The sequence below is a fragment of the Perissodus microlepis genome, chromosome 14 (genome assembly GCF_051167445.1).
Source record: "Perissodus microlepis isolate ML-2025 ecotype Zambia chromosome 14, ASM5116744v1, whole genome shotgun sequence".
Taxonomy (NCBI): domain Eukaryota; kingdom Metazoa; phylum Chordata; class Actinopteri; order Cichliformes; family Cichlidae; genus Perissodus; species Perissodus microlepis.
The window spans coordinates 20942052-20957715 of NC_140474.1; the positions used below are offsets into that span (position 1 = coordinate 20942052).

Genomic DNA, 15664 nt, shown 5'->3' on the forward strand with positions numbered 1-15664 from the left:
TATTAAGATGAAGGAGGATAAAGCATATAGAGTATAATGACTGCTTTTTTCCCTTTTTTGCTTTTCTGTATATTTGCATTTTATCCATTATTGAGCCCACGCTTTATGTAGTAATAGCATAATAATAATAGTAACAATAATAATAATAATAATAATAATAATAATAATCTTCAGAATAAGAAGAATTGAATTGTGTCTACAAAAGCTCTTATACTGTAATCATGTTTTTCAGGCGTTTTCAAGAGTGTGTTTTTATGTCACTGTGGTGGTGAGACGGTGTTTTGAGAAACCGTCCTACTTTGGCAAACCGTCCAACCTGTATTATAATTTGACGGCGACTTGTGACTAATACAAACCCTAACCCTAACCATAAGAAATATTCACAATGGGTTAAAAAATGATGTAAATTTGGGGGTTGTGTTACGCGCATGCGCAGCGTTTGCGCAGAAACAACGGGTAGGATGGTTTGTGAAGTAGGATAGATTCCCAGAACAACACGATACTGCAGCACTGCTTTAAGTTCACGTTCTAATTCAGATTCAATGGCTGTTGTCCTATGCATCGCCATAATCATTTCTCCGCAGCACGGCAGCGTCACCCAGTGGTAAGAAATATTACTGCATCAACATAGTGTCAATGAGAAGCAGACAGGAGTAAAGTTCTGCCCATAGGAATTTTCCGTGTGACTCAAAATTACTTGATATGTTTGAGATATGTTTTCATTTGCAACAGAGAAAGCACCCATGGTTAACTAAGCAAGCTAACCTGTATAACTGCTGAACGTTAACTGTTCTAAACTTGCAACTAAAGCAAATAGAAAGGCTGACCAGAACACTCGCCAGAAATAACCGACCAATAGGGGAGAACTATAGTTCCCAGCGGCCATTGCGCCGTTTTCTGCTATAAATAAAGAGTACAATGAAAATAAATGAGGGGGATATAAAGGAGACACGGGCATTAATCTTTTTAGGGAAAATCGCAAATTCAGCAAACAAGATGACAGGAAGAAGACGATTAAACGCAAAAAACCAAACAAAAAGCCGACTGAAATCTCGCGTGATTTCAGGCTTCCGGAAACTAGAATAGCATGAGAGCTCTCCGAGGTGCTGACACTGTCGTGAGTATTACTTGTCCTGCCTTAGACTAACTAGCTGCATATTTCACGCATTTTATACTCATATATTTTTGACTTTTAACGTCCAGACATCACCTCAGGTAATATCTAATGTGCTTATCTTGAATGCAGTAATCGTGTCAGACACTCAGTGTCAGACACAATGATACTACTGCATGTCTTAATGGTAGAGAAGGACTGGACTGTGTGTTACAAATCTGTTCATGTAAATTAGTTTGTTGCATTCTTGTATCTCTTATTCCCTCTGTGTGTGTGTCTCTCCCAGACTCACTCCATTACTATAAATTGCATCATTTTTCTATATATTTTATTTTTTTTTTCAGATTCTGGCGTAATGGATGAAAATCATGACTTGTCCTTGTGTTTGACCAACACCCACAACCCCTGCAGCAGCAACAGCCCACCCAAACCTGGCAGTGCTCCACAATGCAACGGGGTCGCAGAGCGCCGGACAATGCTGCGGGTGTCTGAGTCCCATGGACTGCAGCTCCTGGGCGTGCTCAGATCGCTCAGGGAGAGAGGCTTGCTGTTTGACTTCACCATTAAGGTGCAGGAACGCAGCTTTCCCTGTCATCGCTGTGTTCTTGCAGCATGTAGTGATTTTTTCAGGTATCTATCTATCTATCTATCTATCTATCTATCTATCTATCTATCTATCTATCTATCTATCTATCTATCTATCTATCTATCTATCTAAACACATGTGTCTTGGGTTTAGGGCCATGTTTGAGGTGGATATGCGAGAGCGTGATGATGGTTCAGTAACGCTGGGTAATCAGTGTCCAGCAGTGGTGGCTTCTTTCCTGGACTTTGCCTACTCCGGGGAGGCACTCATCACTGATGGCAACGTAGACATGTTGTTTCAGCTCGCCTCTTTTCTGCAGGTAGAAATGCAACTGCTTCATCTTCCTTCTTACCCTTAAACATGTTCATTTTGCCATGACTTCCTGGGATACTGCAGTAAATCAATAATCTTATTATTAATAGTTATTGTACCAGACTGTCGTGGTGAAGAGAGAGCTGAGTAATCACTGAAAGAGTAAGATCATGAATACAAGCAGCCGAAATGAGCTTCCTCTGCGTGGTGGCTGTGCTCAGCATTACAGATAGGGTAACGAGTTCAGACATCTGGAGGGATCTCTGAGTGGAGCCGCTGCTCCTGCGTTTCAAAAGGAGTTGAAATGGTTTGAGCATGTGGTTAGGATGCCTCCTAACCAGGCTTTAGAGGTGCCCCACTGGGAAGAGACCTCAGGGTAGACCCAGAACCTGCTGGAGAAATTATATTTGTCACTTGGCTTGGGAGCACCTCGGGATCCCACAGGAGAAAACTGAAAAGTTTGCCTCAGGAGAAGGATGTCTGGAATGCCTTATTACCTCTTTCCCCCATAAAGATGACACTTGACGACCTCCCCTGTACCCTTGAAAGACAAGTTTCGACACCTCAGTATTTATCAATAAAGATTTGGTTGGATGATCATTAGAATAGTTTCAGGTTTTTTTCTGAGGTTAGGCAGAGACCATTCTCACTGACCTCTGCTGCAAACCCTGATGCATTTTGTTTTTTAAGCAGGTCTGAAATATAACAGAAATAGTTCAGTTCAGAAAGGGCTTCAAGTCTTACTCCTATTAGGCTTTAAAGAGGTAAAGAGTTAAAGACCAAACACTTAAAATGAAAATCTATAGTTGTGACAGTCTGTCAGCTAGGCACTTATCTTCTTGTTGCCAAATGTCATTTTAACATGAAAATTTCCCTGCTCTTGCTGTTGTGCCTTCAGGTGTCTGTCCTGTCCAAAGCATGCAGCGACTTCCTGATAGGAACCATGGATCTTTATAACTGTCTGTCTCTCTTGTCTCTGGCTGAGGGATACGGCTCAGCCTCTCTCCTGCAAAGTGCCAATGAGTTTGTGGTCCAGAACTTCTTTGAACTCTCCAAAACGCAGGACTTCCTGGATATGCAGGTGAAACCCAATCTTGCACCTAAATATTGCATCTATGCAGAGAAAGGCTAGAGGCTGATCAGAGTCTCTGTTGTAATTTATTCTCTATATTCAGTTGCTAAACACATCATTATGTCTGACTTAAGAACTAGTTAAGGCTCAAAGCACCAATGATGTTGGATTTCTGGCATATTTGGTGGGATTTTTCATATTATTATTGAGATATTTTGGTTCATTGTTATAACAGCTCTGAAATCCATTAAAGCAAAAATAATATGCAACTCTTATTGTTTTATGATGTATCCAAAAAGCAAGTTTGTTATGATTAATAAGCCCAATAGTTAAGCTAATGGTTCCTCTGCAACATGTAAAAAACATTGTATACACAATATATTTCATTAAATCTGCTCCTATATCAGTAACAAAACATCTTTTTGTTTCATGTTTTTAAGCTGACAAATACATCACATTAAAAAAATGTAACTCTTTTCAGGTTAATGTCTTGGAGTTGTGCCTCAGGTCAGATGCTCTAAACGTGCCCAGTGAGGAGGCAGTGGTGGTGTCTCTCCTTAGATGGATTCGCCATGATCTCCCAGGAAGACAGAAGCTGTTGCCGGGATTGCTGTCTCCAACCCGGCTGCACCATCTTCCTGCACCTTCACTAAAGGTACAACCAAACCTTTACCTGTACTGGGTTTAAAGACTTTTTGCAGTTTGTGGATTTGTGATCGAATCACCTTTCCTGTGTTGACTCTTACATTCTCTCTTAGTCTCTGTGTGATTCTGACCCTCTCCTCTGCAATGACGAGTCCTGTCTCGCCCTTGCGTCAGAAGCCCAGAGCAGACAGGCAAAGCACAATGGCCTGCTCACTGATGCCAGGCCTTCCACCACGCAGAGTTATATCTACATCCACAAGACAGAGGAAAATGGAGAGATCCGGCACACCTTCTGCTACTGTCTGGAAACAGACCAATGGAAAGAGCTGGGCACAGGGCAAGAAGAGGGGACAACTACGATGCCGGATCCACCAGGATCTTACCTTACCAGCTATGCTGAGAAGGTAAGGTTTACAGCATCAAATGAAATAATGTCAATTTGTGAATATTCTTTATAGTTATATGGTACTGTTTACTAGAAAAAAGCATCATCTTTTCTTACTCTTTGTCCTTGTTGACTAAAGATTTTGATCACCATCTTTTCTGCTATCTACTGGATTGAAGATGTTTGTCACAGGTGGTTGCCAGGGAAATTGCTGCCGAGCGATACGCCTCCACGTGGCTGAACCTTTCCACGATGCCACTGATGAGGTTTGGTGCTTCTGTCCCGTGACCTTAACCTGCACACCTGCACCTGCCATGCTTAAGCCCAGAACCATGCACACAGCTGTAACGTGCCTGGACCGAGTGTATGTGATTGGAGGACGGACCAAGGGATCCAGAGGGGGGGCTCCCAGTCTGCTGGAGGTAACAGTGTTGGTTGGGATATGCTTCCATTAGTAGGTCATGGAATCAGTCATGGCCAACAGTGTTGATCTAATTTATGTGCGGTGTTGGATTTTAGGTGGAGTATTATAACCCTTTGGCTCAAACCTGGCGCTCCGTCACTCCACTTCCCACTGCTATCTTCTACCCTGAGGCCAGTGCTTGTGGCAGTGTAATCTATACGCTGGGGTCAGAGGTGGAGATCACAGACTCCTTTAACCCCTCACTCGACTGCTTCTTCTGCTATGACGCCCTGCAGGACCAGTGGAGCCGCCTGGTGGCAGAGTTTGGCCAGTTCTTCCACGCTACACTGGTCAAGGCTGTGTCAATTAATAAAACACTGCACCTCTGTGACTTATCTACATACAAAGTGAGCAACGATTTAGTTTATCAGTCATGCCATTGCAGCCAGATAGCCTTAAAAAGATTCTGAAGCTTAATTCTGTGGTAAAATACACTGAGCTTGTGTAAAAGTGTCCCTTTTTTTCTTTTCAGGTCTACAGTTTTTGCCCAGAGACCTGCGTCTGGAAGGGTGAAGGATCATTTGAATGCGCTGGGTTCAATGCCGGAGCAGTGGGCATGAGGGACAGAATCTACATTCTGGGTGGAGACTATTCACCTGATGAAATCACTGATGAGGTTCAGGTAGGATAGAAAACTCACATTTTTATTGCTAGGAATTGAATAACCTTTACCTTTGACCCAGACCCAGACAGAAGTTTACAGACTCTTTATGGGCATGGATGTCATGGTGATTTTGGGCTTTTAGTGATTTCTTTGAACTCTTTTTTTCCCCAGAGTGGGATGATTGTAAATCATACGTTTTTAATGACTTTAAATTCAAACTTGAAGTTCGAATTTATTTGGGAATTTTTTGCAATCCACTCAGTCAAAGGCATGCATACAGGCTCAAATACATACACACATCCTTTTTTTTTTTTTTTCCGCCTGTCCCGTTTGGTTCTTTTTGCCATCAGAATTATTGTCTAAAGGCAAAGAAAGATGCCCAACGGATTTACATACACACATCCTAATATAATACTAATATTTGGTTAAATGTACTATTGCAAGCTGCAGACACTTTTGGTAGCCATCAACAAGCTTCTGGTACAATTCCAGGTATTTGAGCACTCTTCTCTGCAGAAATAGTAGAGTAAATTGCTTGGATTCTTGGCATAGATCTGGTTTTTCAGCATCACCCACAAATTTTCAATAGGGTTGAAGTTGGGGATTTGGGAAGGTAATTCCGGAAGCTTAATGTTAGCCTGTTTTATCTATTCGAAAACTAGTTTTGATGTGTTTGGCATCATTGTCCTGTTGGAAAAACCAATTGTGTTTAAGTTTCAGCTCAGCTAGCTGTTAATTTTAGGTGATGTTGAATAATTTGAAGGTCTTCCTCCTCCTTCATTATTCCATTTCATTTTACTTTTTGCACTATACCAGTACCACTGGTAGTAAAACTGTATGTATACTTTTGACCCTGTAGGGATTAGAGAAAATACAAAAACAAATTTAAAGTTCTGCAACCAAATTTTCTTAAAAAAAAAAAAAAAAGTTAATAAACATGTATATAGTGTACAATCATTCCTGTCTGGAAAAAGCACAATTCAGAGAAATCATTTGAAACCACAAATTACCATGATATTCATGCCTATGATGAGTGAATTTCTGACTACACCTGCATTCTTAGTTTTTACTAATTTTACTGTCTACTGTATTCTTTCTTACTACCTATGCAGGTGTACTACAGTGGGAGGAGTCAATGGGAGGAAGTGGCACCCATGCCCAAAGCACTCACAGAGTTCCACTGCCAGCTCATCAGCTTCAACAGATATAGAGACCCGTGGTGTGATACAGCATAACTGATGGCAGACGCATACATGCCCACCCATGCAGCAAACATGCAAGCGAAAGTTTGATGTCTGTGTGAATGAGCTTCCCTCGGCTTTCCAAACTGTGTGCATGACGGACAGCTAACACTTCAAGAGAGAACGCTATTCCCGTATTTAACCAGCAAATAGACACTCTTGAAACATAGATCTCTTTTGAGAGAGTATCGTAGCCAAAGATAGGCAACTAACACCACATTTCCTGTCACAGATCATCAGTATATGTGAACACATTAACCTAGTCTATTTATTTTTTTATTTAGGGTCAAGTTTGATCTTTAAATTGTATGTGCGGAGCTCCTGTCATCATAGGAGCTTTGCTGTCAGTCTAATTATTGCCCCTCCCATGGAGGACCCCTTTAGAATTCTATTTTAGTACCCGAGTATTTTTTTTTGACAGCATGCTACAGATAGAAAATCCACATAAATAATTAGCATGATCTGTAAACTTACCAGCCTTCTTGCAGCTACAGACTGTGTTCAGGAATTCAGACTTCTTTAATTTTTCTGAATTTGGGAATTTTGATTTATATTTTTTTTGGCGGGAATACACAAATTATGCCACAGAGAGCCTCTAGGAGGCAAGCCTCTCTTGCTTTTACTTTAAAGGGGAAAATCAGTCTGCTAGTACATAGGTCAACTTTTGAAAGCACATGTCAGTGTGCACTTTAATCAGCTTGCCTTTATTCTGTTACTACATTGCCATGTGTCCATGCATGTTCTGGTTCTCTCTGGGTGTACACAACAGTTTTTCATGTGCACTTTATCAGTCATAGAGAAACACTCTGTAGCTTCAAAATGATAGTATAGACTAAAGTTTAACAAACCTGCAAAGAGCAAATGTGGGTGTGAATCATGACTGCATGGCAAGTTTGTGCTGAGAAACAGAAGCTAAACAAATGAAAGACTGTTTAATGTTAAGAAGTGATCATAAACATAATGCTTCAACAGTCGTGTTGTCTTGTTTTATGAGTTTGTCGTGTTCATCCCTCTGACAAAAAAACTGAAAAATTGGACACAACAGCATTGTTAAATGTGTTGGGCACTTAGACATACAGACTATGGTATGCACTCCTGTTTATAGTGACATTGCATTTTTTTTTTAGAGTTTTCAAGCCATCCCATTTGGGTTTTCAACAATTTCATTCTTATTTATTAACCCTGACCACTCTGCTGTGATTTCACATTCATGGCCTTATTCAAAAAAACTAAACAAAAAACACTAAAAATACAGATTCTGAACTATTTTATCATTCATAGTTTGTCCCGGCTATAGTAACCACTTATTGTTGACCTCACATGAATAAGCAGAGCTGTAGGTGTAAACACTGTATTATAAAATTTAGCCAGCAGCCAAGTCTTCCAATAACCCGATGCACGTGTCTCTCCATCCCCTCCGCCTCATGTCCGTGTCCTCTCTCATTGCTTAATTTTTTAGTCCTGGTAAGATTTCACCAGCAACCACATCAGCAGCACAGTGATTAAGACGATCATGAAGTTGAGGAACAGCTCCTGCACTGAGCGATCCATGGCAGCGTGCTGGATGGAGAGGATAGGTGAGACAGTCGAGGAGAGGTTGGTTGCTGTAAACTTTTAAGACAGAGGTAGGAAAAAGAAACTGTGTTTCAGTTGTTAAAGTTTAGACAAAAATGCAATACACAATGGTGCACATGCTCTGTGCTGGTTTATGCAGTCTCTGTTACAACAGGTTGGAGGGATCAGTGACTTCTCTGCTGGGTTACTGTTTACAGTCACCAAAGGTCAGCAAAGAAAAGGACAACAACATCCCCTCATATTAACATGGGGCAGAAACACACACAAAGCATACACCCTAATACACTAATAAATCAAGTTAAACATCTATGCATTTAGAAGTTGGGCTGTTTTGATATGTGCCATTAATAGCTTAGATAAAACTGGCAAAACTGAGGCTTTGCTGAGGACAATAGCACAAAGCCAGACCCAGTTGCAGTCGCTGTTACCTTGATTGCTTGGCTGTGATCCCACTATGAACAGGACAAAGAGAAAGCAAATGTTATCGTCCGCTCCTTGCCTTGCCCTCCAAGAGAAGTGTTTCTTCTTCTTGGAAATGTCTCGATTGCAGCAGTTCTCCCCGTAGCATCTGTTTCTTGCTGTTGTCCAGTTTTCTGCTGTTGCCAGGGGCACAGCCTGCTCCTAAAGTAGCCAACCTCAGTGGACCGCCCATGGTTCACATACACACCGACTGATGTCACACACCAACTAAACAACCAATAGAGTGTGTTATTTTCCACAATCTCATCCACTGGAGTTTTCCTATCCATAACCATACAGAGTCTGTCTCTCTCGCTCTCATACACAGACACACACACACAACAGAGGAGGGTCTCAGGGTTATTTATAACACATTATTGGAGATACTTGGTGGATTACAGTTGTTCCAAACACAATACTTATATCATCCAATGGATATAGGAAACTAACAATATCGCCCAGTATCAGAGGAATTGTCCTCAGGAGCAGTCTCTTCAAAATGTAAAATACCAGGCATGCTTGTTTTAAACCAACTGAAGCCTCTGTTAATCAGTCACCTATCGAGTCCCTTCTCAACTTAAAAGCAAAGAATTTGTAATGGCCCAAAAGTATGATGATATCTTCAGTATACACACTTACGTGGAATTTCAAATAGGTACTGATTATAGAGGGGTGTCAAGCACAGTGGCTTGCACCCTTCATTAAGTTGCTTATCCTTGATGGATGAAGAGACAGAGGATACATAATGCTCTTAGTAAAATGCACACATGTGGATGGGCAAAGCAAAAAATTAAACCCCTTGATTATGCCTGGACCTAATCTGAATTTCTCATCTTTTCTACAGATTAAAGAAATTGTTACTCAGTGCTGATTTGTGGTTATTATCCTACTGTTACTTTTTTGACAAAGCCAGGCAGGGCTGGATAGTAATGGGATGGATTGGTATTATATATCAATATAACAAAAATTAGCAACTATAATTAGTTTGCATAATACGTATCTTTATACCCACCAGCCATAGTGGTAGCTACAACTGTTCAACTGCTTGTAAACACAAATATCAAATCAGTCAATCACAGGGCAGCAGCTTAACTTAGGCTAGCAAACATAGTCAGACACCTGCTGAAGTTCAAACTGAGCATAAGAAAATGCAAGAAAGGTGATTTAAGTGAGTTAGAATGTGGCATTGTTGTTGGTGCCAAGCTGGCTGGTCAGAGCATTTCAGAAACTGCTGATCTACTGGGATTTTGCCAAACAAACATCTCTGGGGTTTACAGAGAACGGTCTAGAAAAGGCAAGCTATCTAGTTCTCTTTTATGTCAGAGGTCAGATGAGAATGGGAAGACTGTTTAAAGCTGATGGGAAGGCAACAGCAACTCAAACAACCACTCGTTGCAGCCACAGTCTGCAGAAGTGCAGCAACACGATGAACCTTGAGGCAGCTGGGCTCCAGCAGCAGTAGACCACACCATGTGCCACTCCTGTCATCTAAGAACAGAAAACCGAGGATACAATACAAACAGGTTCACCAACATTGGACAACAGACGTTTGGAAAAGTGTTGCCTGGTCTGAAGAGTCATGATTCCTCCTGCGACATTCCGATAGTAGGTGCAGAATATGGTATAAACGTCTTAAAAGCTCGGACCCATCCTGTCTAGTGGTGGTAGTGTAATTTTGTGGGGGATATTTCCTTGGCACACTTTGGTCCCCTTAGTACCAACTGATCATTGCTTAAATACCACAGCCTACTTGAGTGGTGCTGACCATGTTCATCCCTTTATGGCCACACTGTTCCCATCTTCTGATGACTGCTTCCAGCAGGATAAAACACCAAGCCACAAAGCTCAAATCATCTCCAATTGGTTTCTTGAACATTGAATTCACTGTACCCAATGGCCTACATAGTCACCAGATCTCAGTCCAAGAGTGCTCCTTTGGGGTATATCAGAACAGGTAGATTTCCAACATGGATGCACAGCTGACAAATCTGCAGCAACTGTCTGATGCTATCATAACATTCTGGATTAAAATATCTGAGGAATGTTTCTAGTACCGCGTTGAGAATTAAGGCAGCTGTGAACAGTGGCGGTCCTAGCCTGTTTGGAGCCCTGGGCGAACACTCCCTCTGCCCCCCCCCCCCCCACACACACACACACACATAAAACATATTAAGGATTGTACATTAACATAAAACTGTTGTCGGAACCAGACTGAATTTCACCAGAGAAACACACACGCACACACACACATGAAGAGAGAGTGTATGCGTATGCATACACTCATACAATGAGAACAGGACAAATCAACAATTGACAACGACTAATTAATATTAAAATCTGTAACATAATGTTTGGAGTTTAGTCTGTTACTGTTGCTATATTTACCATTTCTTCTTGGAGCAACTGTAATCCACATTATTTCCTTAGGGATTAATATTAAAGTATTCTGATTCTGATTGTTTCAGGATACATGACCTGCCATTATCCAACGACACATCTGCTTACCTGTATCTTTTGCTAGTTTCTCCTCCTCTTCTTTTCTATTTTTTCTAAACTGAGCACCTGATGACTTTGAACTTTTCTTGTCCATCTTCCATTGGTTTTAATTTTGTACTCCAGTATGAACACAAGTCCCCCCACTCGAGGATCACCACAACATAACCTAATAGACCTACGCCTTAGTTCACAGATTCACTTTGTCTAAGGTGTATTTCTGGGATTTCGCACAACCCGGGATTCAAATCATGAATACATAATGGGCTTGGATTTACATCATTATGAATGAAATGTGCTCTATTTGGAAGCAGCCGCCCCCCTCCCCTGTGTGTGAGACTTTAAATCATCAAACTGTAAATTATAAATTTTAAATTGTTATTGATCCCTTTACCCCTGGTCCTAAAGTGTATATTTATTTTCTTACTGTTCTTATATTTATTGTTTGTTTTCTTGCACTGCTGTAACTGAAGCCCCATCATCCACAGCTTTCCTTTGATAGAAACTAAATTGAGAATAGGTTTTCAATCTTTTATGGATTCCTGATATTCTGTATTATGCTCGTGCTAAGAGAGGATTTTGACATTTCATCAAAGCAAACATCTCAACTCACCTCACACTTGACAGCTGCTAAAAACTGTGTTATCTCTGACCTAGTGTTAAACCCCCTTGACAAACACACTTTCTCCTGCACACACAGAGGGGCCAAAGAAGGACAAAGTCCAAGCACAGATCACTTGAACCTTTCCATCGCAGGATTCCAAGGCCATTCCTAGAGGATTAAACAGATCAAACCGGTTGAATTTTATCACCCTGCTGCTCTGCCAGCCTCAGACCAAGCGCTATTTCACCCAGGGATTCCCATTGTCACAGAGATCCAATTCTGGGGTGACTGAATAACACAGCGTGAATTGTGCTGGCATCTCTGTGCGGGGTGGACTATGACCCACTGTGACAGCTGTGTGTGCATTTAAGATAGAAAAGTGCTGGGAGAGTTGCCCTCTAAATCTGAGGGGAGACAGAATGGTGTCAACAAGGCCTCAGAAACACCATTCCACAGATTCTGGGACGCTAGATGTATGTGTGTGTGTGTGTGTGTGTGTGTGTGTGTGTGTGTGTGTGTGTGTGTGTGTGTGTGTGTGTGTGTATACACATCCATTTACTGAATGCAATATCACTATGTTTATTCTGATGTGTAAGTTAATGTGGTGACAGTTTCCAACTGTAAACATTATGGAAAATAAATAACAGCAGTAATGTATCGGAATCAAAGCAACACATCTAAAATATAAGATATGCTTTATTTATTCCAGCTCTAGTGAAAATTCTTTTGTCGTGACAGTTACTACTACTACTACTAATAAAAACATTACAGTAATACACAAAAAAAATAAAATAAAATAATACACCTCCTAGACCATCAGGTATCTATTCAATGCCTGAAGGTTCTTATCTATATAGGATAATGTGGAGTCATCATGTTGCCTAGCAACCAGAGCAACAAGCTAAAATTACCCCTCTTTATAATTTGTAAACTATAAGACTAACCACATTGTATGATTTTTATTTCATGACAAGAACATCCTATTAATAATCACGCACACTGAATTATGCCTAATATATTCTGATGCCACCATGTTGCCTAGCAACCACCTAGCAATAGGCTAATATGACCTGGTTTTAGTTTTAACACCTTATGAACACTATCATTTTAATCTATTGACAGTAGCATATAATTTATATCCACAAAGGCTGAATTACACATGTCTGGCAGCCACCTAACACCAGACTAAAATGACCTATTTTTAGCATGTAAACAACCAACCCAATATCATGGAAAAGCATGAAATGCAGAAACTGCAGTACATCCAGAAATTGCAATATCTGGAGGGGGAAATAGTATGTTTAAAGCCAAGAAGTCCGAGTGACCAAGCAAGTACATTCCTGGGTCTTTCTATCCTACAACAATTAAGCTAGGTGGCTAATTTGTACTTACATGTAAATGTGTAAGTAATGTCTCTTTAAATGATTTCCTGTGATTATTTTTATGATGGCTTGAAATAAAATCTCCCCTTGGTGGTACTACAGCTTAACTGCAACTTACTGCAATTTCTGCATGCTTGTCTATTGTACTCTTGGTGTTAGTATAGTATAACAGGCTGCATTGTAACAAGTGGGAAGAGGAACCCGTATTATATGGCAACTTTATTTTACAACATAAGAAAATAATTCTTTAGCTAGCTACTAACTAGCTATGCTATGGTAAACTAAGCTAATATTAGCTTCTCAATGGCATTTGTGTTAGAGCAGACAGCATGTGTCTGAGTATGGTATGAGTCTTACCAAAAGACAGCAAATCTAATTTCAAATTACAATCTAGTGTTTAGATTATAACAAATTACTTTAGGAGTCATGTCTCTGAATTAAACCTGATAGAAATTGAATATTTTTGCATTCCCCCAAAAATGGTGGAACATATGTTTATTCCATTTTATATATTCGTGTAGCCCTAAAAGGTGCATTTCATTCCAGTGCCAGTGAAAAACAAAATTGGCTTTCTTGGCCTTAGGTTGTGGAAAATATCATGTCACAAGTTCCCCATATTCATTAAATACTGTGGGTTAGTCTGAACATTGGTCTATAAATAGCTGGCACTGGAAAATTATTTAGCTCACAACTTTGCTCATTTATAGTGGCCAGATCTTTGCCATAGCAATTATCAGAGGATAGGACTTCATCCCAGCTGACTGCCATTCTGGCAGAGAGATTATACACAGATCAGATGGATCTCCAAACACACTTCTCAAACCTCTAAATATTTTGACCGGTTAAAATGTTTCAACATAAGATCTGCTGCTGTAGCTTCTATTTCTGCCCATCCTTACCCCTCCCTGTTAGTCCTTGAATAGGCTAATCTTTTGTCATCTGCAGGAATGGTAATATTTTGTGTTGATGATTTGTCATTATTACTAATTTCATGCTTCTCTTTCTCCATATGCATGAAAAGACATAACCACCATTGGCAGATGTAGAATATTTTTGATAGACTGCAGTTTTTATAACTCACCTTTCTCCAACTACCAACCATCTGCTCACACGTCTCCAGAGAGAAGCAGACATCAGAGTCACTATTTTAAAAGGCAGCATCTGGTTTCTTCATCCTGTGGTCCCAGCTAATTACAATACAAAGATGCCAGCAGCAGGAGTTTGGCAAATAGCTACCGGTCCTGCATTTCAAAGGTTGATGGCATGCCTCAGGTTACAGAAGTGATTCCACTTGTGTTCTCACCATTACATTGCTTTTGAGATTTTGGCTGGTGCTGAAGGTGAAACTGCCCTTGAACGATGGCATGAGGAATACCTGAATTACTGTGCAGCTTCAAGCATTTCCACTTGGTGCAATGTTAATGCTAACTTCTTCACCTTAGTATTTAAGACATTTGTGTATGGCCAATCAAATGAGAAATGTAATGTTAAAATGATATCTGAGTTTTCAGGTCCAAATTTTATTTTTGACTCTGGAAACTGGAGTTGACAAAGGATAGGATTCTGTCACTGAGTCATTATTGGATCATTCATTAGCTTCTAAATTGGGCTTTTGGCATGGGATGTTTTCTTTCAGTTCTAACAATGAAACTCAAACCTTGGGTTTTAAGCCAGTGGAGGCTTGGAAGACACTGAAGGCCCTGAAAGTGGTTTAGAAATTCTTCCCATCTCCAAGTAAATGAAACTGATCCATGTGTTATAAAAAACTGTGCAACATCAGTATAATAAATTGCAACAAACGTTGTTGGTTTGCATTGTTGGAAATTATTAGAAAATAGGAGAGGAACTGAACATCAATCATTTAGTGAGCCATTTTACCAGTTTAGCAAAACCATCACATACAGTGGATACAAATTGTACTGAATGTAGTGAATGCGCCGTACTAGAGGTTAAAGCTTTAATTCTTACTGATATTGCACCTGATATCACCTCCAACAGTGATAAATGGGTTTAATTTATTTGAGTGCTTAAAAAAAGAGCAGAGTGTTGTTATCATGTTGGGAGAGGGCAGCCACATGCTCTCCTGCATGACCAGCTGTTGTTTTGTAGGATAAACAGAGTCTGCTGTTGAGACGACCGAGGGCTCGCACTGGCCAGCAGTGTAATTACGGAGATGGCAGAAGACAGGTGAAGGCCTCATTACACAACACGCCCGAGTATAAATGCACAGGGACACAGCAAAGCACTGAGGCGCACGCACAAATGTTTCAGAACACAGAGAGACACGCGTGCTGGAACACGCACTCATGTTCAGAGGGGTTGCAGAGTCATTCATCTGACAGAAGAGGAATTTGGATGCAGGATCTGAGATAATTGGCCCCACTGAGAGAGAAATCAGACAGGGAAGAGTGGCCAGGGCAGGCAATGCATCAAAGACAAAATAATGGACAGAATACATAAATCACAAGTCAATACCCATGCTAGAATATGAGTGAATGCTCGTGCATGATCAGAATATGTCCAGCTGTGTTGGGTATGGTGCTTTGTTGAAAATAACAAATATGAAGGATACCAACTGTCGGTGTCAGCTGCCAACATTTAAGTTGAATCTGATGATAGACAAATGAAATGATTGAAAATGGAAAGGTAGAGTCCAACACTCGATATTTAATCCCTTACTGTATCAAGTTGGAGATCAAGTGGATTTGACATTACCGTTTATAATGCCA

At 40.5% G+C, this 15664-nt stretch overlaps 2 protein-coding genes across 3 annotated transcripts; one reads left to right on the forward strand and one right to left on the reverse strand.

Annotated features, from left to right (window-relative positions):
* The first annotated feature begins 921 nt into the window (after positions 1 to 921).
* Positions 922 to 7393, forward strand: kbtbd3 (kelch repeat and BTB (POZ) domain containing 3). Of its 2 annotated transcripts, none has more exons than XM_084951277.1 (10): positions 922 to 1117; positions 1459 to 1744; positions 1854 to 2019; positions 2911 to 3093; positions 3566 to 3739; positions 3843 to 4133; positions 4294 to 4536; positions 4634 to 4924; positions 5050 to 5199; positions 6294 to 7393. In XM_084951277.1, the coding sequence occupies exons 2-10, from the start codon at positions 1470 to 1472 to the stop codon at positions 6414 to 6416; spliced, it is 1896 nt and encodes a 631-aa protein (XP_084807403.1). In that variant the 5' UTR covers positions 922 to 1117; positions 1459 to 1469; the 3' UTR covers positions 6417 to 7393. The 2 variants fall into 2 exon arrangements, with proteins under 2 accessions (XP_084807403.1, XP_084807404.1); XM_084951278.1 differs by lacking the exon at positions 922 to 1117 and adding an exon at positions 1124 to 1215.
* Positions 7342 to 8673, reverse strand: sln (sarcolipin). Its single transcript, XM_084951279.1, has 2 exons — positions 8426 to 8673; positions 7342 to 8033 (listed from the first exon to the last, which is right to left on the reverse strand). The coding sequence occupies exon 2, from the start codon at positions 7971 to 7973 to the stop codon at positions 7878 to 7880; it is 96 nt and encodes a 31-aa protein (XP_084807405.1). The 5' UTR covers positions 7974 to 8033; positions 8426 to 8673; the 3' UTR covers positions 7342 to 7877.
* Between the last annotated feature and the right edge of the window lie 6991 nt (positions 8674 to 15664).